General features: G+C 45.4%; 1 protein-coding gene across 4 annotated transcripts in view; it reads left to right on the top strand.

Moving 5' to 3' along the window:
• The window catches only part of mthfsd (methenyltetrahydrofolate synthetase domain containing), a 69,340-nt gene that overhangs the window by 13,777 nt on the left and 30,820 nt on the right, over nucleotides 1-24,743 (top strand). The window contains exons 3-4 of one of the 4 annotated variants that reach the window (XM_038806292.1): nucleotides 5,411-5,524; nucleotides 17,292-17,405. The exons of 1 other annotated variant lie outside the window; for it this stretch is intronic. In XM_038806292.1, coding sequence (XP_038662220.1) covers nucleotides 5,411-5,524; nucleotides 17,292-17,405 — 228 coding nt within the window. Of the gene's footprint in view, nucleotides 1-5,410; nucleotides 5,525-5,555; nucleotides 5,670-17,291; nucleotides 17,406-24,743 lie in introns of all 4 variants that reach the window. 2 more of the 4 variants (XM_038806291.1, XM_038806293.1) reach the window with 2 other exon arrangements.

Below are 24,743 nucleotides of genomic sequence, written 5' to 3'. Positions count from 1 at the left end.
TTCACAATCGTGAGGGATCTGGACAGAGTACGTAGAGAGAAACTGTTCTCATCGGTGGAAGGGTCAGGATGAGAGGGCACAGGTTTAAGATAATTGGCAAAGGAAGCAATGGCAATGTGGAAATGGGGGGGGGGGGGGCGGGGGCGTAGGAGCAGCTGGAGGCGGCGTCATGTAAAGGTACTAATCTGGGAACTTTGATAACAGCTCCTTTGCCGTTCTCACCGACCCGTTACTCCACAAGTACGGTGGTGGTGGCAACACTGCGGATCTGGGGACAGTGGAGGAGGTACAAGAGGGTGGAGGGAGCGTCGGTCTGGACCCCGATATGGAACAATCACAGGTTTGTCCCGGGTAGGATGGATGGTGGGTTCCAGAGCTGGCAGAGGCCATGCATCAGAAGGATGGGAGACCTGTAGAAGCTTTCAGAAGGCGCGAGAGGAGAAATTTAATCTGCCGCTAGGCAACGCCTTTAAATATCTGCAAGTACGAGCCTTCCTGAAAAAACAGGTAGTGGCCTTTCCGATGCTACCGCCACTGAGGATACAGGACAGGGTCGTCTCCGGCACCTGGGAGGGGAAGGTGTCGGATATCTACCAGGAACTACAGTAGGCGGAGGAAACCCGGGTGGAGGAGCTCAAGGGCAAGTGGGAGGAGGAGCTAGGTGAGGAGTTGGAAGCGGGTCTGTGGGCAGAGGTCCTGTGCAGGGTTAATTCCTCCTCATCATGTGCCAGGCTCAGTCTAATTCAATTTAAGGTGGTCCACCGGGCACACATGACGGCAGCGAGAATGAGCAAGTTTATTGGGGTATGAGTCGTATAAGGTGCAAGGGCAGCCCTGCAAACCGTGTCCACATGTTTTGGGTATGCCCGGAGCTTGGAGAGTTCTGGCAAGGGTTTGTAAGGGCAATGTCCAAGGTGCTTAACACACAGATGGTGCAGAGTCCAGAGGTAGCGATCTTTGGAGTGTCAGAAGACCTGGGATTTCAGGGGGTGAAAGAGGCCGACGTCTTGGCCTTTGCCTCCCAGTAGCACAGTCCCAGTGTCCTGGAGATGGACAATCCGTGAGGGCGGGGGGGGGGGGGGGGCAGGTTGTGAGTGCTTCATTGGGATGGTGTGGGAAGTCGCGTGGGGTAATGTTTATTTAATTGTTATTGTATATTCTCTTTTTGCACTATGTTAATGTTCACTCTAGTTTGTTTTGTTATTATGGTTACTACTGTTTTATTATGAAAAATTCTGCAAAACCTAAATAACAATACTTTATATAAAAAAACAAGAGGTCAAGCTCTCGGGGAATCATGTGAACGGGTCGGAGCGCCCGAATCCTGGGGCTCAGCGCGGGGTTTACTGTTCTGAGTTTGGAGCAGTGAAGTACGGTAGCCTTTATCTCACTCTCTGTAAACAGTTATTTCCCTTAATAAACTGTGTATTCATTAACCAGCTTGGTGGTCATCTGTCTTTCAAGATACTACAGGCGACATGAGGAAAAGCTTTCCATGCAGCGAGCGAATGCACTGCCTGAGAGTGTGGTGGAGGCAGGGTGGGGTTTTCAGAAGGGGGTCAGACTGTTAGTTAACTGAAAAAATAATTTTCGAAGGTTACGGGAAAAAGGGAGGGAAGTGAAATTAGATGAATTGCTCCTTCAGAGGGCCAGCACAGACCCGATGGGGCAAATGGCCTCCTTCTGTGCTGTAATCATTCCATGATTCTCTGTACAAGATACAAAATCTGCAGTATTTAGCCCATCATTAATCATTGTATTTGTTTTCAAGATGAGGGAACAATATTATTTATGGGAATAGAGTGGGTCCTAAGTAAAAATCTGGTAATTAAAAGCTGGCATCAATAAACACAAAGGTGATTAATGAAGTTATTGGTTTATTGTAACCGTCTCGCTGATTCACTAATGTGGTGAAGGGAAGGAAACTGCTGTCATTATCTGTCACTTCAGTCACACAGCGATGTGCCTGACTCTTAACTGCCCCCTGAAATGACCAAGCGAGCCACTTGCTTGTGTCAAGGTGCCACAAAGAATAACAGGACTTCAGCAGTTCATACAATTTACAGTGCAGAAGGAGGCCATTCAGCCCATCGGGTCTGCACCGGCCCTTGGAAAGAGCACCCCACTTAAGCCCATACCTCCACCCTATCCCCGTAATTCAGTAACCCCACCTAACCTTTTTTGGCCACTAAGGGCAATTTATCATGGCCAATCCACCTAACATGCACATCTTTGGACTGTGGGAGGAAACCGGAGCACCCGGACAAAACTCACAGAGACACCGGAAGAATGTGCAAACTCCACAAAGACAGTGACCCAAGCCGGGAATCGAACCTGGGACCTTGGAGCTGTGAAGCAACAGTGCTAGCTACTGTGTTACCGTGCTGCCCAAAGGTCTAGAAGGCACGCGAGCTCTGCCTGCTTGGACTTGGACTGGGCAAGCATCCACATGTTGAGAATTAATTTCAGAAATCAATTTGTCCGTGTTATATTTGTCAGAGCCGGACAAAATAAAAAAAGTCCCTTCCGAAATGGAGTATGAGACTGGGAATAAAATGCTGACACTCCTCCTCGCTAGAAGTTTGAAGCAGGCGCTGTCTTGATGTATTTCATTAACAAGACAGCATTCTCTCTTACATGAGTAATTGAACGGAGATTGGTGGTTCTATCATGCTGTTAAACAAATTCATAACAAAATACCTAACAGCCTGTGAATCTGAATTCCCACACTGACACGATGTTAAAGAAATGAAGCTTTAGTTTACCTGCTCCTGAAAGTCAAATGATCTAAAATCGAACCTTCTATTTCCTCAGTCTCCCATTAATGGTTTCCGTTAATGTAGGTGAGACATTAGGACTTATGCAGCAAGCACCATTACAGACTCAGTGATGCGCAGATAAGTGAAGCGTGATTGTGAATCTACTCAGGCAAAATTGCTGTGCCAAATTCAGCGAGAAGTTTGCTTTGCATTATTTCCCCAAGACAAAGTTTACACGGATGAAGTTAAACTGCAGCTCAGTTGACAGTAATAATCTCTTTGGTAGGTGTGCAAAACTTATTGGACACTGCTATTCCCCTGCACCCCCTTTACAGTCATATTATGAGGGTGCATATTTGGAGGATGCTTTAGGGAATTTAGAGAACTAAAGGTTAGTAGAAAATAAAAACTTACATAATTGATACATCGGGTACGGGTGCATTTACAGAACTTGAATTGAATGATTACAATATTTAAGATTAAGGCAGAATTTCTGTTGGACCGTGTGGTATTCGCAATTTAAAAAATATTCTCTTAATATTTTGCCGTACGCATCCAACAAAAACGTAACTGCTTGCATTACTGTTTTCATAATGAAGATAAAGGCGATCATCAAAGATTGTTGTTTTTATTTGAACACTTTTTTTTGTACCATTCTGTGGGTGAAAAGAAAACAAAAAGCTGAGCCACTGAAACCCAACCAACCACAATCAAGTCTTGGGAGTATAGATTTAAATATATCCCTCACAGCTGCTTACAGGGTCTGGGTGGTTGCTGAAAGGCCTTCTGATCCTTTTGGCCTTTGCAGCCTGTTGTATGGCAGGGTCAGGTTCCCCACATGTTGGCAGCCTCTTATTGAAATCCACGCTGTTGCCTTAGTTTCCATTTAATCAATTTTGTACTTGAGGGTGTCAGTGGTTATGATTGGAATCTTTTTGCTCCCAATTTGATTCTTTTCAGCACTGGGTCACTTGAACATAGAACAGACAGTGCAGAAGGAGGCCATTCGGCCCATCGAGTCTGCACTGACCCACTTAAACCCTCACTTCCACCCTATCCCTGTAACCCAATAACCCCGCTTAACCTTTTTGGTCACAAAGGGCAATTTAGCATGGCCAACCCACCTAACCTACACGCCTTTGGACTGTGGGAGGAAACCGGAGCACCCGGAGGAAATGCACGCAGACACGGGGAGAACGTGCAGACTCCACACAGACAGTGACCCAGCGGGAATCGAACCTGGGACCCTGGCGCTGTGAAGCCACAGTGCTATCCACTTGTGCTACCGTGCTGCCCACCTGGTGCTGTGCGAAAATAGCAAGAGGAGAAGCGAACGAGGGCGTCTCCTTCATTAACTAACTGGGCAAAGTAATCGCTAATTTACTCCGCCATATAGAACATAGAACAGTACAGCACAGAACAGGCCCTTCGGCCCTCAATGTTGTGCCGAGCCATGATCACCCTACTCAAACCCACATATCCACCCTATACCCGTAACCCAACAACCCCCCCCTTAACCTTACTTTTATTAGGACACTACGGGCAATTTAGCATGGCCAATCCACCTAACCCGCACATCTTTGGACTGTGGGAGGAAACCGGAGCACCCGGAGGAAACCCACGCAAACAGGGGGAGGACGTGCAGACTCCACACAGACAGTGACCCAGCCGGGAATCGAACCTGGGACCCTGGAGCTGGGAAGCATTTATGCTAACCACCATGCTACCCTGCTACCCCATATGTTTACTTTTTTACGGAAGAGCATTGTGCGCTCCAGCACATAGCAGCAAATAATCTGTGAGAAGACTTAGATGATCAGCTTTCTTGTGGATATGCTGGTCCTGGTGATTTTAAAGTGGGAGAATGAAACCTTTGGTAACTCGGTTACTGAGTATCGGTGTTAGCATCAAAGACTACAGCAAGGCCCGGAAAACTGCTTCTACTTTGTCCGAACAATGTGCTTCAAGGCTAACACTTGTACTGCATCAGTATGCTGCTTAGCCATTTCTCAGACCAGCTATCCAGTTGCCCTTTTAACTGGAATGACTGCTTAGTGCTAAATAAAGAGCACGTTTCTTGTGCAGCAAACCCATTGAGACTGCGGCGACATGCTCCCAAGCGTGATCTTAACAGCCAACAAATAGAGGAGACATTCAAATCATCCATCTGTGCTGGATTTAAAGTCTTAGACATGAAGATTTGAGTTTAAACTACCCATCAACCCTGCCTTCCCTCACATTTATCTTGTGCACAGGATAACATTTCAGCCAAGTTCCTTTTTCTGTTTTCTGGACGTCCCACTGTGCATTTTTTCACAAGTGCACAAATTGCTTTTGCAACAAATTTTCTTCTGAAAGCATTGTTGACTGCAAGCAGAAAAGTTAAGTGTGTGGGTGCTCCAGTTTTTATTACTCTATTCTTAATGTTCAAAATACCGCAGTGAAATATAACCCCTTGTGTAATCTAGATTTTTTTCGGATGTGCTGGGAAGGGAGATTTATGTGGGTAAAAAGGTTAATGCACTGTAGGGGAGGGCGAAGAGTTTAAAATGTGGGGGGGGGGGATGGGGAGAAGAAATAAAGATATAATAAACCATGCATATTTCCGGTGGTTGTTTTTAATTGTAATTCGTCACATCTTCTGGAAACAGGGAGCTGCCCAGGCTGCAGAAAAGTTGCCAGATCTGCAGGCGTTCAAAAACGCAAGGATTGTCAAAGTAAATCCCGACAAGCCACAGGAAAATGTCCGTTTGCTCGCGCTGGAAGTAAGTCTTTGCTGCTTTCTTTTGATTGCAGGGCGCCTACGAGGCCTGTAATAAAATCAAACACCTAGATAGTTTCACCAAGACGAGAGAGGTGAAGGTGGATCCTGACAAACCACTAGAAGGAGTCCGTTTAGCTACGCTCCAGGTAATAAGTCATTTAAACACAGCACCTCCCGACTGAGAAGCCCTTTTTGGTTCAGGGAGCCAGCCAATTATTTCGAAAAGTTTTAATTGATAATCACTACCTCCACGTACATTTCGGACATGAATACCTATGGCTGCCAACCTCCTTCAGTAATGATGATGATGATAGCAATAGCTGTTGTTAGAACTCTTCATCATTGCCCTCTACTTCTTGTATTCCTTCTGCAACGAAGAACATTCTCACACTTTCTGATCGGAATTCTCCAGCTGTTGGGATTCTCTTTTCCCGCTGGCAGCGCACCCCTGCCCACGGGTTTCTCGGTGGCATTGGGTGACTTCAATGGGATATTCCATTGACAAACTGCGGGAAGACAGAATCCCGCAAAAATAAAACATTGTGAAATACAAAGCAAGAAGGGTTCAGGCCCCATCCTCAGTCTATGTTGTGTTAGTTTGTTTATTGGAAAGGGCACATTGAGGGATATTATGCCTGTCCTCAATTTTTCTCGGGAAACACAGCCAATGTTCCTCTGCCCAATCACTCGCCAGTGCTCCTTATTGGAAATATCCCAATACAAATATCACATAAGATAGGATCAAATGATGTGTTGGCCCCCATAATCCAACAGTCGGCCAACATTCAGAAGAGTCAGAAATGAGAACTAACTGCCTGGATGATTGAATTGTGAGTGGAACTAAAGTTAGAAGCTTCGGGAGAGTAAAGAGGGAAAAGGTCGAGTTGGAAGTTTGGCAATACCTTTTTAGTGGCCGTTAAATGGCAATGAAAGTTCGCTCACCATCCGATTTAAGGGCAGCGGGTGGACTTGTATGGTTGGAAGGCCTGAGGGGGACCCTCCAGCATGATGTATCAGCATCCTACTGGCTTGGGATGGAAGCTGCAGATTTGTGATGGAGTGAACGATAGCTCCTCAATATGGAGACGCCCTCTGAAGAAAAGGTTAAATTGAAACAAAATTATGACAATGGCTGCCTTATTGTGATGGCCTTGATAGACGCAGGATGGAGAGGAAATCCTGTGCTTTGGGGCCGCCTTGATGCACTGACTGTGTTTGGGCCCGATGTGGAAATCCCGTACAATGATTAGAAATCCCCAGTGAGCACAGGAAAGGGGCCTGAAAAGGCCTTAATTGCCCTCAATTGGATACCCACCACTTGTGGGCAGGTAGTCATTTTGACCCTGAGACAGCCTCTAAAACGGGCCTGGGGCTGGGAGAATGCACCAAACCAACACGACAGTCAGTGTCATGAGTTTTCAAGCCTGGCTGATCCCAATCCCAAAGCTGACTGAAAATCCCAGTCCAATCTAAAAATATAGTAACTTGTGTTTGGCTCAATCTGTAGCACACTTGGCTGTGAGGTTTGTGGGTTCAAGTCCTACATGAAAATTTGAGCGCATTATCGTTGATGATGCTTCAGTTCAGTGTTGAGACAGTATCGCTTTGTTGAAGGATCTATTCATTGATGGACATCTTGCCCTCACTCCTCCCTGATAAAATGGACATTAAAAATCATCCGGCATTACTGGCAAAAGAGCAGCAATTCTTCCCATGACACGGCAAGCAGCTGGAGAATAGGTTGACTGGCCGTTGCATGATGCTGTACACCTGCTCATCAGTGTGTGTTCCAAAGAGGACAGTGTCTGGAGCAATGAGGTCCAAAGTGGCTGGGCGGGTGTCAAATCAGTGTCATGAACGGCCTACTACCCATACTTCCCATGCATACACAGAACACGCAACTGTCACGCTGAAAAACATGGTAATGGGCGGAGGCCCTCTGTTTTTCATCTTTACTGCTACTGAAAGCCAACTTTTGTGGTCACTCCATTTTAAAAAGTAATTTACTGTATGTAGTACTTTTGAAATGTTTTCATGATGTGCTATCGGTTGCAAGTTCCTCTACTTCCTTTGGAATCCATCATAGTGGCTCACTACCAAGTGAATAACATTTTATTTTTATGTTCAGGCATTTTAATAATACATCAGGTGGACCATTAGCTCTGCAAAATATGATAAAAGCAAATTTGATGTGAAAAGGATAGCGACTGGTTACTTTATACCTCTACAGTTGAAGAAGTCCGCATTAAAACATCTTCAACTTGGGAGGTCATGTGCAGTAATTTATTGCAGTCAAAAATTTGACTGCTGCCAGACTGGATACTTGATTATTTGACCCCATAATAAAAATGGACTCAGGCAAGGGAAGTATTTCAACATGAACTTAAGGAGAACCCAAGCCTGCAGTTTGCATCCCTGTCTTACTCCTCCACATTGCTAACGGAGTATTTTTAATTTGTTCTTGGGCACGCATCCAGGCAGTCCTTATGCCAAGATATCAGTGGTGTACATATATAGGTTTTGTGCAGAGAAACACCTCTCAATCCACCAGCATTATGGGTGTTATGGGATGGTTGTATGTTGGTTTTCTCTGTACTGGGCACACAAACGGTACATGGCATGAATTAACAGACTTGGACAGTTGTTTGGGGAAGGAGTCCCGTCGGCACTTAACCGATAACAGTTGGTTAGTGAGGTTACGGAGAGTACTGCAATGTGCTTTTAATATATCATAACATATATAATATATGTAACAGTGGGTAGCACTTTTGCTTCACAGCTCCAGGGTCCCAGGTTCGACTCCCGCTTTGGGTCACTTTCTGTGTGGAATGTGCACGTTCTCCCCTGTGTCTGCGTGGGTTTCCTCCGGGTGCTCCGGTGTCCACCCGCAAGTCCCGAAAGACATGCTGTTAGGTAATTTGGACATTCTGAATTTTCCCTCTGTGTACCCGAACAGGCGCCGGAATGTGGCGAAGAGGGGCTTTTCACAGTAACTTCATTGCAGTGTAAATGCGCAAGCCTACTTAGATAGAACAGTACAGCACAGAACAGGCCCTTCGGCCCTCAATGTTGTGCCGAGCCATGATCACCCTACACAAATCCACGTATCCCCCCTATACCCGTAACCCAACATCCTCCCCCTTAACCTTACTTTTATTAGGACACTACGGGCAATTTAGCATGGCCAATCCACCTAACCTGCACATCTTTGGACTGTGGGAGGAAACCGGAGCACCCGTAGGAAACCCACGCACACAGGGGGAGGACGTGCAGACTCTACACAGACAATGACCCAGCCGGGAATCGAACCTGGGACCCTGGAGCTGTGAAGCATTTATGCTAACCACCATGCTACCCTGCTGCCCCAACGGCAGGGACAACTTGTGACAATAAAGATTATCATAAGTATATTTCAAAACTTCATACCTTGGATTTCTATACAAATAGGATGTTGAATATGTTCAATTATTAAATCTCATTGGAGTTAACCATGAGGACCGAAGAAACATTTCAAAGTAAGCATTTCAGGCTCACAATTTATTGTACCCAAAAGTAATGGGAGGTTATTGGTCACTTAGATAAACAGAATGTAATTGAAGGTATTTTAGATTTTAAAGCTGAAATGCTATTGTTCTGGTGAATTAAAAGATTAAACCATAAAATCTGTCCAGATATCTATGCTGTCAATAAAATATTGAAATACCTCTGGAGCACAGCTCGTTCTGAATGCAGAATGTTCAGCAGCTTTATTTTGCGCATGGCATTTGGTAAATTCACAGAATGTTTATGGACTGGAGAGAATAAGTTTGCATTGAAAATATGAACTAGGAGTGATGCGGTATCAGTTACAATGCAGTTCATTTATCTCGCAAATCAATACAACTCTGGTGTAAATTGCCAGAATGCTGTGGGTCAGTTTGACCCTGTCGATACTGTATTCATGTGCGCACTTTGAAAGGAAAGAATTATGCAGGTGAGCCAAAAATACATTGTATTTTTATATTCCCTGTTTTATTAATCACAAAGATATATTGTGTTCGAAAGACTAACCGGTTAAAAGAGCAGCAAAAACGTTTTTCTCCAAAGCTGAAGTGTTACAGTCCAAGTTGATATTAGAGCTGGAAGGGAAGATTCCAGAATGGAACCCTGGCTCAATAGCCATAACTTTTTACATAAAGCTGCAGATCAGTCACAGGATCACTAATTATTTTTAACAGATAGAGAAAAACATTTAGCAAATACGTCTTTACTCCCCATTTAATTCACTAAATACATCCAGGATTTAGGTTGAATGCAGATGGCAAAGTGCATCTTAATCTACAATGCACTCATTAACACAGAGTCTCTTATAAGCGCACAAAATGACTGTGGTCAAATACACAATCTGCTCTAAACCTAAGTTAGTGTCTGTGTATTTCTCTTCAGAATGCCGCCAGATGATGGCCATGTGAGAGTTTCCAAACTCCGTTCCCCCCCCCCCCCCAAAAACATGCTTTAAAATCTTCCTTCGCAAGAGTACTTTCAGCAGTTTGCATTCCGAAACACAGTCCAGGTTTTATAAATTATTCTTCTAACCCCAGTTTCCATTCCTCTTTTAACAGTGAATCCATTCCAGGATTTTACACTACCCTCTTTTAGGTTTCCTTTGTCTTAACTGGTTTTCCATACACTCCAAGACCCAGCCCCCGATTTCCATAGTTACTTCATAGTTCCACAGGCTGCAGTAAAATCTCACAAACCTACAGATACTTTTCTTGTTCTTGTTCCTTTTCTTGTTCCTCAGCCTTCTCAGATATGTCTGTCTTTACTGAACTGTGCTCTGTTCTTGTACCTTTAACCTCAAACGTCTTGGAAACTTTTCTTCCTTTCTCCAGTTTTCTTAACTAGCTGCTCTTTAGACCTGTGCATTTGTTTTCTTAACTATCACCCCCATGGTATGGCTTTTCTTCTAGCGAAGCTGAGAGAGATGTTCCCTATCTAGCCTTCTAAACCAACTGCTTCTAGAAGAGCTGTGAGTGCTGCCTTCTCTCTCACTACCTATCTCCAACTATCATTAAATTAGCTAAATTAAAATTTAATAGCTTCAGTATCTTAAAAATTTCCCAGTTACAAAGCAACACCCACATGCTTATGACTTGTATTTATTCTTCATGCTGTAGCCCTCTCCAAGCATGATAGCAACACAGTTGAAACTTAACCAACCCTCACACATGCAAATAACTTTGTCAAGCATGAATATAACTATGGGGTTTATCCTTCCAGCACAGAAGCATTAAATTAAACACACTTAAAACTATACCTTATTTCCGATGTTTACCCACACAAATATAAATCTCCTAAAGCTACCGTGGTTTTCCTAACAGGAGGAAGTTGTTGGATACAAATTGAGAGACTTATCATAGAATTCCTACAGTGCAGAAGCAGGCCATTCAGCCCATTGAGTCTGCACCCACCACCTGAAAGAGCAGCCCCTGGCTGGCTAGGCTGACTTCCCCACCTAACCTGCACATCCCTGGATACTAAGGGGGAATTTAGCATGGCCAACCCACCTAGCCTGCACATCTTTGGACTGTGGGAGGAAACTGGAGCACACGGAGGAAACCCAGGCAGACAGGGGGAGAAAGTGCAAACTCCATGCACACAGTCATCTGAGGACGGAATTGAATCTGGGTCCCTGGTGTCGTGAGTCAGCAGTATTAACCACTGTGCTACTGTGCCACCCCTGATGTCAATGATCTGTATCTGTTCATAGGTTATCCATTTCCTCAATTACTCTGCAGTGCTGTAGTGTCTGCCTGTTCATTCCATCATTGATTGACAGCCACTGACTTTCCTCATGGCCAAACGATGTGATAAAAAAAAAACATGGATTTATTTAGTGCGTTTTGGGTAACTCCAAAGCACTTGACAACCAATGATTTGCATCTAAAGAGTCATGGACCCTTTCTGTCCTGATAGAGGCTGACATATCTGTTGAGTTTTTCCAGCTTCCTTTGTTCTTGTTTCCGATTCCCGCATCCAAAGTATTTTGCTTATTCTAGGGAGGATGGCATACTGGTTTAACATCTTATCCAAAAGACGGCACCTCTAACTGTGCAGCACCCACTCAATCCCCCTTCTAAAGTGTAGCCATTGTTGTAATGTAGGAAATGCAACAGCCAATTTGTGCACAGCAAGATTCCACAATCAGTAATATGTACCAGAATTTAGGGATGTTGATTGAGCAATAAATATTGGCAAGAATACGAGGAGAACTCCTCTCATAGAATCGCTACAGTGCAAAAGGGGCTATGCAGCCATTTGAGCCTGCACCGACCCTCTGAAAGAGAACCCTACCTGGGCCCACACCTCTTCCCTGTCCCTGCAAACCCCATCTAACCTTTAGAAACTAAAGGGCAATGTAGCATGGCAGTCCACCTAACCTGCACAACCTTGAACTGTGGGAGGAAACCGGAGATCCGAGAGGAAACCCATGCAGCCACGGAGAGAACATGCAAATTCCACACCGTCACGCAAGGCCGGAATTCAACCCCAGTCCCTGGTGCTGTGAGGCAGTAGTGCTAAACACTTTGCCACCATGCCGCCTCCCCCTGTCCTATATTGAAGTAGTGCAATGGGATCATTCTGTCTATCTGATAGAGAAGATGACACGAGAGAGGAAGTGGGAAAAATGCAGCATTTATCAGGAGAGACACCCAGTTAATATTTTGAGCCATGGACCCTTTCTGTCCTGATAGAGGCTGACATATCTGTTGAGTTTTTACAGCTTCCTTTGTTCTTGTTTCAGATTCCAGCATCCAAAGTATTTTGCTTATTCTAGAGAGGATGGCATACTGGTTTAACATCTTATCCAAAAAACGGCACCTCCAACTGTGCAGCACCCACTCAATACCCCCTGACTCAGAGCAGAGAGTGCCACTGGCTGTGTCATGGCTGAAATTACACAGGGAAGAGCTGTTCTTGCCCTCCAATGTCCTTTCTTAAGGGCGCTCTTATTTCATTCATTTCCAGCCAGTCGTTTAAATGTTCCCATTTGCTCCTTCCTCCTGTTGCCCACCATTCGGTTCCATTTGTCAAAGCTGGGCAGGGCGAAATTTTATCTTCAATGGGAGATAAGGAGTTAAAACAAGAAAGGGTAGAACAACAGAGGAATTTTACACCTTCTCCTCTCTGCTGCACCACTCCAAAGTAGCACCGGGGCATGTGCCAATAAAAGCCTGTCAATTTAGCAATGGATTGTCTGAAATAAGCCACTAATGGCAGGGCAGGAAATGGCACTGGTATTTGTCCTTGTAAGGCCTCTTGATCATTTTAGATATATCTATTGGTTTCCACTCTTATGGGTTGGTTCTTTAAACTTTGGTTTAAAGAATTCTACTGAACTGATGTCTAGTTTTAAAAAAATTCCTTGTCTCCTTTTTTTTGCGACGGGCGAGTTCGGGATCAAATGGGGGTCACTACCCTGTAATGTGTGGGCAACAGTCATCTGTCAGTGATTTTTTGTGAATTTGCTAATTAGTGGCTGGGGCACGCTCCTCGCCCAATTAACGACAGCAGGCGGATCTTCAAACTGGAAGGCGAATAAGAGGGCCTCTGGTTTGGAAGGAACTTGAGCCTTCCGTTGCAGGTGAGAGAAATGGAGGGTGCCTCAAAGCACCGTGCCATCAAGTTTTAAAGTATAACTATAGCTGTAGCTACCAATCTACCATCCTGGAGGGGAAACCCCTCGACAGGGAGGCCTGTGTCTGCAGCTGTGGCAAGGCAGGCAGGCAGGGAAGGGTTCAAAGCCTGCCTCGGGCACCTGCCACCATGGTCTGCTGCCAGGAGCCCATTTCCAGTCAGCTGGCCTCGTTCCTGAGGCCTCGCAGGTCCCATAAACCAGCTGGAAAATTCCAGTCAGCTTCTGGCAGTTGGCCTTAATCTGCCATTTAATCACCTTAATTGGCTTTCCTCTGCTTGTCGCCAGGCGGCCCTTATTGCTTCAATCCTGCTCTGGGAAAATGGCCCAGGGACGAGATATTGCCGGTAAACTAGCACACTGGCCAGTTGTGCGAATTTGCCCACAGCCTCTGTCCTCACCCCCATATGGGCGGCTCTGGTGACACAGTGGTTAGCACGGTTGCTTCACAACGCCAGTGTCCCGGGTTCGATTCACGCTTGGGTCACTGTCTGTGCGGAGTCTGCATGTTCTCCCCGTGTCTGCGTGGGTTTCCTCTGGGCGCTCCGGTTTCCTCCCACAAGTCCCGATAGACATGCTCATTCGGTGAATTGGACATTCTGAATTCTCCCTCGTGTACCCGAACAGACACTGGAATGTGGCGAGGAGGGGATTTTAACAGTAACTTCATTGCAGTGTTAATGTAATCCTACTTGTGACAATAATAAAAATTATTATTCTTCTTACATGAGGGGATAGAACCTTTAGAGGTACAGTAATTTGAACTTCCCCCAATAAAATAAAACATCCAAAGTCTGTGAATAATGTCTTTTAAAATATTTGTAAGAATCCATCAATGTTTTAATAACCTCTTCCCTCAAGGCACCAAAATACTACAAACATTTATTTCAATCTCGAAAGCGTGGAGCAAAACATTGTTCCTGCCTCCTGTTAATGTTGCTGATTTGCGTTACCTACATCTTTTGAGGCATTAAAGATTGTTCAAAACAATCAGATCGTGATGTCACCCATGAGCACAAGACTTTGAACTCTGAGATTCGGACCTTCCTGAAGCTTCTACTCCTTAATTATATGCATGGTTTGAACTTAATACACATTGATTTGTAAAATGTCAGCGGATTGTGTTAATAGTTTGCCAATGAAGTTTCTTGTTGCTTCTTGAGGAATGGTTTGCAGGTTGGGTGATAATATCTTAATCCTTTCAGTCTTTTTGAATCCCTTTTAAAGTCTACGTTCATTTATGTTTTTTGCCTTATGTAGATTTGTACTTCTATTGACCTTCTTGCTGCTAGTCATATACACACACACACACAGACACACACACACAGACACACTCACAGACACACTCACACACAGGGTGGAATTTTCCCAATTTGATACTCCGTAATGAAGCCGGGCGGGTTGTTGGTGGGAATATGAATTGTTTCCCACTGTGGCGGTCAGCGGGCAAACTCGTCAAATTTTCTGGCCCGGCCTCATTAATTATGCCCCTGGGTATTTTACGCCGTATTCAGTGGCGAGATAGGCCTTGATGGCGCATTGTTCGCCAACATGCCATATTGAAAATGCGCCCAATATCACTGACCCGCCATGGAAGGAAGAAAGCGGATCTCCGGGAACATTCGGAGGCTAGAAGGTGGACCTCCTCCAGGAAACCTGATCTGGAAGGTCCACCTCCCCACACCCATTGCTGTGGTGGTCCAGGGTCCAGGGTTGCAGGCGGCATCCGTCCTGAGCTCCAGAGGCAGCCCCGGGCATTGTTCCGGTGAGTCGGGACAACTGCATGCCATGTTGTTCCGGATGTGTTTCACACCAGCTTGTTTACCCACCGACACCGTGGAGAATCTTAGGAGGGGTGGTTCGCACCTTCAGCTGTATCCCATTAACGGGATGCAAATGAAGTTCAGACCGTCCTCTGGTGGAGTTTCCAACCCGGATGGTGGGGACTAATGCAAAATCCCACTGTAAATTCACGGCGGCGTGAAACCAATTTCTGGCCTCCTCGCCATAATTTCCCACCATTCCCGCCAGCAATTTCCCCGTTGGGGGCTTGGGAAAATTCCGCACACTTACCCAGAAACACACACTCACTTACACAGCATCATCACCCGTGGTAGCTCCTCAGATCTTGGCTTCTGCCTCAGAGACTTGTGCATCTGTCCACCTCGGGCGCCTTGTCCAGCATCCCCTCCAATGTCAGCCCCGCCAGCAACCTCGACACGTATGTTGTAGCACTCAGCCTTCAAATCCTTCAGGCAGACCAACAATATGTAGGCTCTGCTTTCTCGACCTGTTCTCCTGCTCTTCTACCTTTGCTCTCACCGTCTTGCAAAGGTCTCCTAAGAGCCCCACCCGAACGAAGTGGTCCGACATCACCCTCTCCTTCTCTCGGATCTGCAATACCTGTGCCTTCAAACACTTCTTGACACTTTCTATCAAGATCTTCAGGGGTATCACAGCCTATTCGATGGCGTTCACGCGATCTTCCTGCAGCTCCTTGCCCTGAGAACTCTTCCTTCATGAAGGCCATCAACTTCCCTCTGGGGCCTTCTAACCTGCACTGACCCTTCCCCCTCCACCATCTTTCCATTAGCTGCTGCACCACAGGTCTCTTCCAACTCCTTGGCCTGGTCTTTCACCTTCTTCTGCCGAGTTTAGGAACCAGCAGACATAACGCTCCCAGGGGAACTTCTCCTCCACCCTTCAGCTACTCCATTCTGTCAAAATTACTCCTGTTTTCAGGTAAAAGGAGCTCTTTTCTATGCCTTGAAGCAGGAGCTGCCCTGTTTGCGACCACTCACACCATGGCCGCCACCAGATGACCACAGAGCAACGTACCCACTCACATACCTACAAATCTAGGTGCAAATGGACACGCATGCAAACACAGACTTGTCGTACGTTTTCTATTGGGATCCTCCAGTGCATTACCACATGCGCAGCAGCCTGCAGTTGTCTGTCGGGTAGGATGGCTGGGCACATGAGCCTTACTTGCCCTCACCCTGGGCAAATGGTGGACTGAGAAACTGATCAAAGGTTTCTCACAATCCATCTCCCCCAATTTATCTTGTTTTCTCTCTCTGGGAAGCGCATCAGTTTTGGGGACTATCTCCCCATTGAAGAGATCTCCAAAAGGGCAGCTTTGAGTACAAACGTGTATTTCATTTTTAAAAATAATAATAATTGTTATGTGTCACAAGTAGGTTTACATTAACACTGCAATGAGGTTACTGTGAAAAGCCCCTAGTCGCCACCTTTCGGTGCCTTTTCGGGTACACGGAGGGAGAATTCAGATTGTCCAAATTACCTAACAAGCCCGTCTTTCGGGACCTGTGGGAGGAAACCGGAGCACCCGGAGGAAACCCACGCAGACACGGGGAGAACATGCAGACTCTGCACAGACAGTGACCCAAGCCGGGAATCAAACCCGGGACCCTGGTGCTGTGAAGCAACAGTGCTAACCACTGTGCTGCCCTGTCTGAGGTGCAGTATAATTGACAACAGCTGCCTTGCACTCTCTGTTACTTAAATCCATTAGAGCTATATATCTAAATAAGTAGCTCCATTAAATTAAGCAATTTGGATACAATTTTAAGTTATTGAGATGGATTATTCTTTGAGTTTAATCTGAAATCATGACTACTTTGTTTCCCCCCCGCCGTAATTCTTAAACCGATCCGTAGCTGTCTTTCTTTTTAATGCAAGGATAGCTAACACTGCCTTTTAAAAAGTCAAAGAAGGTAACTGCATCCTGTTCTATTCTGTGGTTCTCTTCCCTCTTCTGATCACTGTCCAGTGACCCCCGCTGGAAAGTTAACCCCAATTTTGGGTAAGGAGAAGGGTACGCTTGGTGTGCTGCCCTGCTGGTTGAATAGCTCACTGACATTAACTGTCTCGGCCTGCACATTAAAACATCCAGAATAGTTGGACATCCCACAGATGCTGTTGTTGACCTTTTCCAGCTTTACAGCATTCAAGTGGGAGATGTGTGGCGAGGTACAGTAATCTTTGTGGGTAGTGTGCTTAAGATACAGTGGTGCAACAAGATGTGTGCGTCAAGCTATAACTAGTGTACTCTTTACTACCTTAGGCCACAAAAACATTGTTGGTTCCAACCCCTCGGCTCAGAAGCGGACTGTTCAACAAAATTGTCCCACCTCCCGGGGCCTCAAAGGAAGCACTGAGAGTGTGTTCTACTGCTCAGGTGGGTTCATCAGCAACAAACACATTCCGTTTCATGTTTTAAGCATCTCTTTGCAGCGTTCGGGACAGGGCAAGTTATTTGATGTTGCACAGCAACTCCAACAAATCTCTGCAGTCACCTCCAACATCCCGACACGCATCTGTGTTAGTGTGTGGGCATGTCTTGCTGCCTGTTGTCTGTGTTGTCATTTTGCACAAAAGGTTTCGGGGAAGGTGAAAAGCCTCATTTGCCCTATTAAATGAAACGTGGTGGCGGCAAATGGCCTGCTTTGGTTTCACAATCAAGGAATCTGTTGATAAGGTTTACGAACTAGTTGTTCGGATGCTGTTTGAAGTGCACACCAGTTACCCAGTTTGGTTCGCAATTAAGCCACGGTTAAAAAAAACCTACGTGTTGGAAAATTCCAAAACTAAAATATTTCCTGTGCCAAGGAGACACACTATACCTAATGCTCATCCACAGGATTCAAAACTGACCTATAGGAACAACTTTATCTATTTTTGTCAAAATATCTAAGGATGAAATCAACTTTTATGAACTTTGGGTAAACATGGCCAGGCCCCTCCAGAAATGTATTCATCCTAAAAACTCTGGGCGGTCCTTTCAATTTTTGAACGTTCTTATTTTTGTTAGATGTCTTCACTCGATAACGGTTTGCTATGTTATGATGACCCAACTCAAAATACTTTTCATGGCCAGTAAACCGTGCAGTAGTTGCCTATTGACGAGAGGGAATATTTCTGCTTGTTGCCAACAGCTGAGGACTCTGCTGGTGGTAGATCGCCACCTAGTGCTTCTTTCTGGTACACCAGTTGCCACTGCCTGGATCTGGCAATCAATCTGGGCCTTGCAAATATTAACAGCTAGTTAAAGATTGGTAGCTCAAGTGATCTGGAACAGGGCACAAACTGGAGCCACGGTTACATTGATTCAAGATCTGGTGGAGAATAAATGAGAGGACTCAAAAACGATTGCATTTAACAGAGGAAGAAGTCAAGGGGTAATGATAAATCTTTCATTAACAGGGTCACCAGCCACTTAAAATCGCTTCTGTGACAGGATATGAACTGGTAGTGAATTAACTGAGAGGTGGACATGGAAAAAACGTGCAGAAAATCCGCAACAAATGATTAGATTCAGTAAGGTGGTCACATGTCTTGGTATAATGATACCAGGGACTGTATGACAATGGTTCCATTGGGAAAGGTTAACACCTTGTGCTGGCACAGTGTGCGAACTGAAACTGTGATCTTTTTGTTTAAAGCTGGCTGGCATGAAGTTAATCTTTAAATTATGTTTTGTTTCCCCGATTGAGAGGACGCCGTTAATTTGGGAAACTTGAAAACAGGGTTAACTCTGTCGGTTGACACAAAAGATTTGCCAATATCAGGAGGGTCACTGAAGTAGTCTTAATTCGTTTAAAGTAAAAGTTCAACCTTCCGTGCATTTTTCCTTGGTTACACATTTACATGCAAACAGGTGCGCGAAGAATTTCGAACAACTCTTGAGGTGGCTTTTGAGACTGAGCAATCCATACATTCTGCTGTGAATTTCTATACATACCGGAATATTATTGTCCGCCATTTCTATCCCCCCCACCACCCCCCCACCCCCAAACATTGTCTCAGAGGAAGAAAGTTTAAATGCAGAGTTCAGTATAGAACCATCGTTATGGATGTCCGTGCACATGTTCTCATTAACACAGAGCAGGAAAGAAAGACTTGCATTTGTGGGAAGGAAGAATGAAGTGAGATGGATGAATTATTTATAGAGCTTGTTTCACAACCTCAGGACATTCGAAGGTTCCTTACTGCAATTTAAGCACTTTTTTTTTGAAGTGTTGTGATGTTGAGAACATGGCTGCCAATTTGCCACAAACAGCAATGCAAGAATGACCAGATCATCAATTTTAGTGAACTGATTGAGGGATAAATATTGGCCAGGATGTTGCGAATATCTCAACTACTGTTTCATTTAAATACAGGGGACGAATCTTTTATGACCACCACAGCCGACAGATCCAATAAGAGCTTGGTTTAACGATAGTTTCCGAAGATTACATCGCCTTTAAATGTGGGAGACAGTAGAAAAGCAACTAACCGTGGAAAGGATGATTTATGTGCCAGCACCTCCACTTAGCTTCTCCCCGCTCCCTCTCTTTTCTTAATAATTTTCTACTCTTTTCTGAATTTTTGTTCACTTTGCTGGGGTACAGATCCAAGGCAACTAGGTACCCTTTAGTTCATCTCTCCATCCTAAGCCACAGTTTACAATTGAGAATTCGCAGTAAATATCGGCAAAGACATCAAGCCTGACTCTCTCTACATGAACTTGCTTAGACAATACTTTGAGTACTGTGGACAGTTCTGGCCTTCATGTTACAAATTGGATATAGAGGCATTGGGAAGGTACAAAAGAGATTGACTGGTTGTCAACCATCAGGAAAGAGTGAGTTGTCTCCGGCTTTTCCCTCTCTCAACAAAGAGAATGCGGTGGAGTGACCTGATGGAGGTTTTTTTTTAATTATGGAGAGGTTAGATTGGGTAGATGTGGAGAAAAATGTTTTGACTTGTCGGGGGAAATTCAAAACTTGAGGCACCCAGTGAAGAAATTTGGATTTGTGTTGAAAATAAAACCTATGCCCCCCCCTCCCCGTCTGTGGGCCACCACTCTGGAAGAAGGCTGGAGGCTGTGGCCTGCTGATCAAAACTGCACCAGTAGCAGGTAGGTTTCATGCAGGAGGCCCCGAAAACCAGTCTCTCCCTATCCTTCCTCCCCTCATCAGTTACCAGCAAGCCACCTCCAGGCACTCCGGGGTGACCCATCTGCTCACCGCTGGGAAGATTCCGGCGGCTGCCCAATCAGCTGCCCATTGGATAGTTAATTATGCAGTTTGGCTACCAGCTGCTGCTGGACAGTTGGCCTCGGCCTGTGATGACCCAAAGATCGGCCAGAGGCTGCTGACTCGATGTGTCTTTCTCTGAAATTCTTCCCCTTCCCGCCGTGAAGCTCACTCCTGTGGGACCAGGAAGATTCCACCCATAATCCTGATTAACCCCCACATCAACCCAGGACTGTTGAAGCCACATTTTAGTAACTCTGCTCTCTGACCAATATTCAAACCCGGGGGGGGGGGCAGGGGGAAATTTTACACTCCCGTTTTCGATGGGCGAGATTAGCAGTGGGAGCAGGACATCCTGTAGGAGTCCCGAAAACACGGTTTCCACTGGCAGGATTTTCTGTTCCGATTGCCCCGCCCTCCCTGCCAATGATGTAACAGAAATCCTGACGTTGAAAGGTGGGATCCCTATTTGAATACATTTTACCTGATTTGTCCCCCCTGCCCTGTTAGATTCCATCACTTGAATTGCAACAGGTTCCCCCACAACGTGCACCTGGCGAGCAGAACCTGCCAGAGGTGTGCAGGTGAGAACTCCCTCAGACGGGAGAAGGTCACGTCTGGGCAGTACCCTGACAATACACCCTGGTGCTGAGCTCTACCAGCGTGACGGGGTGGGCACTGCCACTTCGTTTTTTTTTTCCTGGCTATTTGCTGAACAATGAAGCAGAGAAAGCCGCCAGCCCCTTTTTCCCACCACTCTGCCTGTTTTTGAGAAAAATCCACCCAGGATCCTTCTGGCCCATATGGCTTCCAATGAGAGCATTTGATTCATTTTACCTTTGAGTTTTTGCAGAGGTTGCAAATATTTCTGACATTCCTGATTGCGTCTCCACTAACTACCAGCAGGAGGAATGTGAGGCACGGGAACCTCTTGCTTTGGCCTGGATATCGTGTACATGAATAACTGAGCTATTGCTGTTTTCAAACAGAGATGGAGGTACGAAGAAAATGTCCTGCACCATTCCCATTTTATCTGACCAATGAAATATTACTGTTCCAAAAAGGACACTTTTGTCAATGATCCATTAAACCTCAATACTCTTAACCTAACAAAAATCTCTCAGTCTCAGTTTGGAAATTATCGGTTGGCTCTCAGTCTCAATAGGGGAGATAGTTCTGGATTTCTGTAAAAAAAAACCCACGCGCCCCATGAGGATACCCTAGTTGATCTCTCAGTGGGACTTGTAGACTATGAGCTTCACTACGAGTGGGTAGAGGCCTGCCTGGCTGGGGCTGAGAAGAACTTAGTATAAAGACTGGCCCGGACAGGGACTGGCATGTTGGTTGTCCCAACGGGACTGTACTCTGTAAATATATTAGCTGCTGTTGGCAGACGTTTTGTGACCATAAATAAATCTGCATTCACCTGACCGCTCAGCTTCCCGGGTCTGAATATTGGCAATGAGGTCAAATAAACTTTTAACTGCAATTCTGGACGTCCCAGCCACTCCAGACGATTGCTGTGCAGCAACGGATTGAACTGACTTTCAAATAAGCTGCACTTTGGCAAATTAGAGGCCTACGCTGCAGGCCAGATAGATTAGGCATCACTGGAGAGGACCGACAGAAGGCAACTCTCCTGACTGCCTGTGGGGCCACAACTTTCTGCACAATTAAAAGTCTCATCTACCCAGTTGCTCCGGATTCAAAATCTTCCAACAAATTGCTCGAGTTGCAAACCGAAACAGTCGGCAATCATGCGATGGTACCGTTTCAACACCGCTGTGTGGACTCTGAGGGTGTCAGTTATGGATTTTTTCACTCGACTCCGAAGGCTGGCTGAGCATTGCGAGCTTGGGCCATCCCTTTCCGAGACGTTGAGGGATCGGTTGGTGTGTGGTATTAATAACATGGCCATGCAGCGGAAACTATTGGCGGAGTGATAGATCTGTACTTGGTTAATATATCTTGTGTGTCGCCGCACTATATATCACTCGACAGAACATAAAACTGAGCTTCTTGCGTGAAGTAAATTGTTGCGTTATTCAGTCAGTTTAAAGTGTCTCTTGATCAGGTCAGTTTGTTTGCAAATACAGAGTTTTTAAAAAGTTTGCTTTATCCAAGCAAACACAGATGACTGAGTTGAATTCAATACAAATTACAGTTCTTGATAATTTCTTCAAATCAAAACACAATACAGAGAAGTTGGAAATAAACAAAATGGCTTTCGGAGCAAAAGCACAGGAAATAGTTAAAGAAATGAAGTAAGATGATCCCGGAATGAATTGTTCATACTGGCACCTAGCTTTAAGGTAATCGCTATCGTCAATGTTCTGTCCCCTTTCTATCTGTGATTGGGTCATAATAATTATAGTTCATTTAATTCGTTTGAAATGTTTGTCCATCAAATTTTGACATGGTGTGACTGAGATATTTCGTTCCCACCAAACTTATCCGTTGTCATGAAAACTGAACTCGGAACGTTGCCCAGCTTTTCATATTAACAAAATGTGTCCTTGCTTCTGTCTGTGATTATAATCTGATCATTCTCATGCTATTCAGCAGTTCACACTGTCATGTTTGAACTGTGTGAACTTAATAAGCCATTTTAATAAACCATTTTAATTCTGAACCATTTCTTCCTTGTACTTATATATTAAAAAGTCAGATTTCTATCACGGAGCCTACGCTAGATTTGAAGAGAGCCATCGAGCCAGTGCTGACGCGCGATAACCGTCTGCGCAATTTTTCAGAGGGTTACGCAAAGTGGCGGTGTACCTAGAAGGGGGGCCACTGAAAATTAACATCTGGGCAATCTGGAAGAGGTCGTCTCCAAGTAGCCATCCACCTGAACAGATGCAAGTGCGTCTTCCAAGCAAAGGCTGTGTTATTGGGTGGTAAACGCAGCTTGCACCCTGTGGAGGAGAAAGTTCAGACCATAAAAGGTGCCTCGACTCCCCAAAATGCCACGGAATTGCACTTTTTTATTGTCACAGACCACTGCTGGGTGTCTTTAAGGAGGGCAAGGGGATATCCCCCTATAGCCTCGGCCCGGATTCAGCGCTAGGCTGTATTGCTGGGGGCGTACAAATACACCTTTCAGCATCACCCGGGGGTCCAGATAACACAGGCTGATGCCCTCAACTATCTTCCAGTGCCTGTGAGCCCACCCCATCCACCAGTGGCAGATGAGTCGTGGCGACTTTAAAGTTCATGAATACTCCGCCGGTGACAGGCGCACAGATATGCACGTGGGCGCAGAGAGAGAGATCCCACATTGGTGAAGCTTCACCACATTTTGCTGCATGGTGGATTACAGATGACCCCCTGGGCAGCTCTATAGTCCTGTGTTTTGAAAGAGCAGGAGCTGGGCATTGAAGCTGAGCCCAGTCAATGCAGGAGGGAGATGATAAATTGCAGCGAGGAATGTTCTGTGAAGATCCTGGGTTGCTTCTAATGCCTGACTCCTGCCTGTCTGATACCAGCACACTGACGTCCCGGCTCAGGCCTGTGCGAGGTTGAGCATTACATTCTGCGATGATATGCATAAAGCAGTTCTGTACATAATGTTATGCACAACCTCTGACCACTAGGTAGGAGTTGGGAGTAGGTCGTGTTTGTGGATAGACATATTTTGCAGTAGCTCTACAATAGTTATTTAGTATTAGTAGTTTATTATTTTATGTATCCTAGTTATATTTATCATGCAGTTGTTTCATAATAAATTATTTAAACCAGATGTTCTGTCGTTGATCATTCACTTCAAATGCCATTGTGCTAATCCGGGCTCGGTGGTCCAATCACACACGTTAATCCTGAGACACTGGCCTGATTTGAATGGGGAGAGTTTGCCAAGGCTGGGGTTGATATCGTTAGAGCAGAATCGGCTGAGGGTGGACCTGACGGAGGTGTGCATAGATAAGACCCTTTAGTAAAGGGGTCAATAACTAGGGAGCATAGATTTAAGGTAAGGAAAATTGTTTTCCCAGCATAAAAAAAGCCAAAGAGCTGAATTTCTGTTGCCGAGTCGGACAGCTTCAGTCACAACGTTTTCCAACTCTGCAAACCCATCTCCGTTTAAAAGGCCCCGTTGCACCCAATTTTAAAGCTTGGAAAGTGGGGGCAGGATAGAGTTGGACCCAACAACCCTGCAATAGGTGGGATATGGGGGTGGGTTAGTGCCAAGGTGGCCTGATCCGAACATCTGACTTGGTTCTCTGGTACTTCATCCCAGTTGTCTTAGAAGATGTTAGGCTCCCAAGCCCTCTTCCCTCGCCTATTTGCCCAATTCCCATGCCCCCTCCATCCCAACACATGCCTTCCATCTACCTCTCAGAACCCCTCAGACCCTCCTTATCACGTACATGCATTTCATACTCCCTCCATTCCACCTCTATAGGCAATCATCCAGTATCCATTATGGGCAAATCTCACAAGTTATGTGGACATGGACAAAATAAACTATCAATATCATAGAGCTGACACTCATATGGACT

Source organism: Scyliorhinus canicula, chromosome 9, assembly GCF_902713615.1.
Source record: "Scyliorhinus canicula chromosome 9, sScyCan1.1, whole genome shotgun sequence".
NCBI classification, from domain to species: Eukaryota; Metazoa; Chordata; class Chondrichthyes; order Carcharhiniformes; family Scyliorhinidae; genus Scyliorhinus; species Scyliorhinus canicula.
The sequence above is the reverse complement of the archived record's forward strand: the minus strand, read 5'-3'. Positions and strand labels throughout refer to the sequence as shown.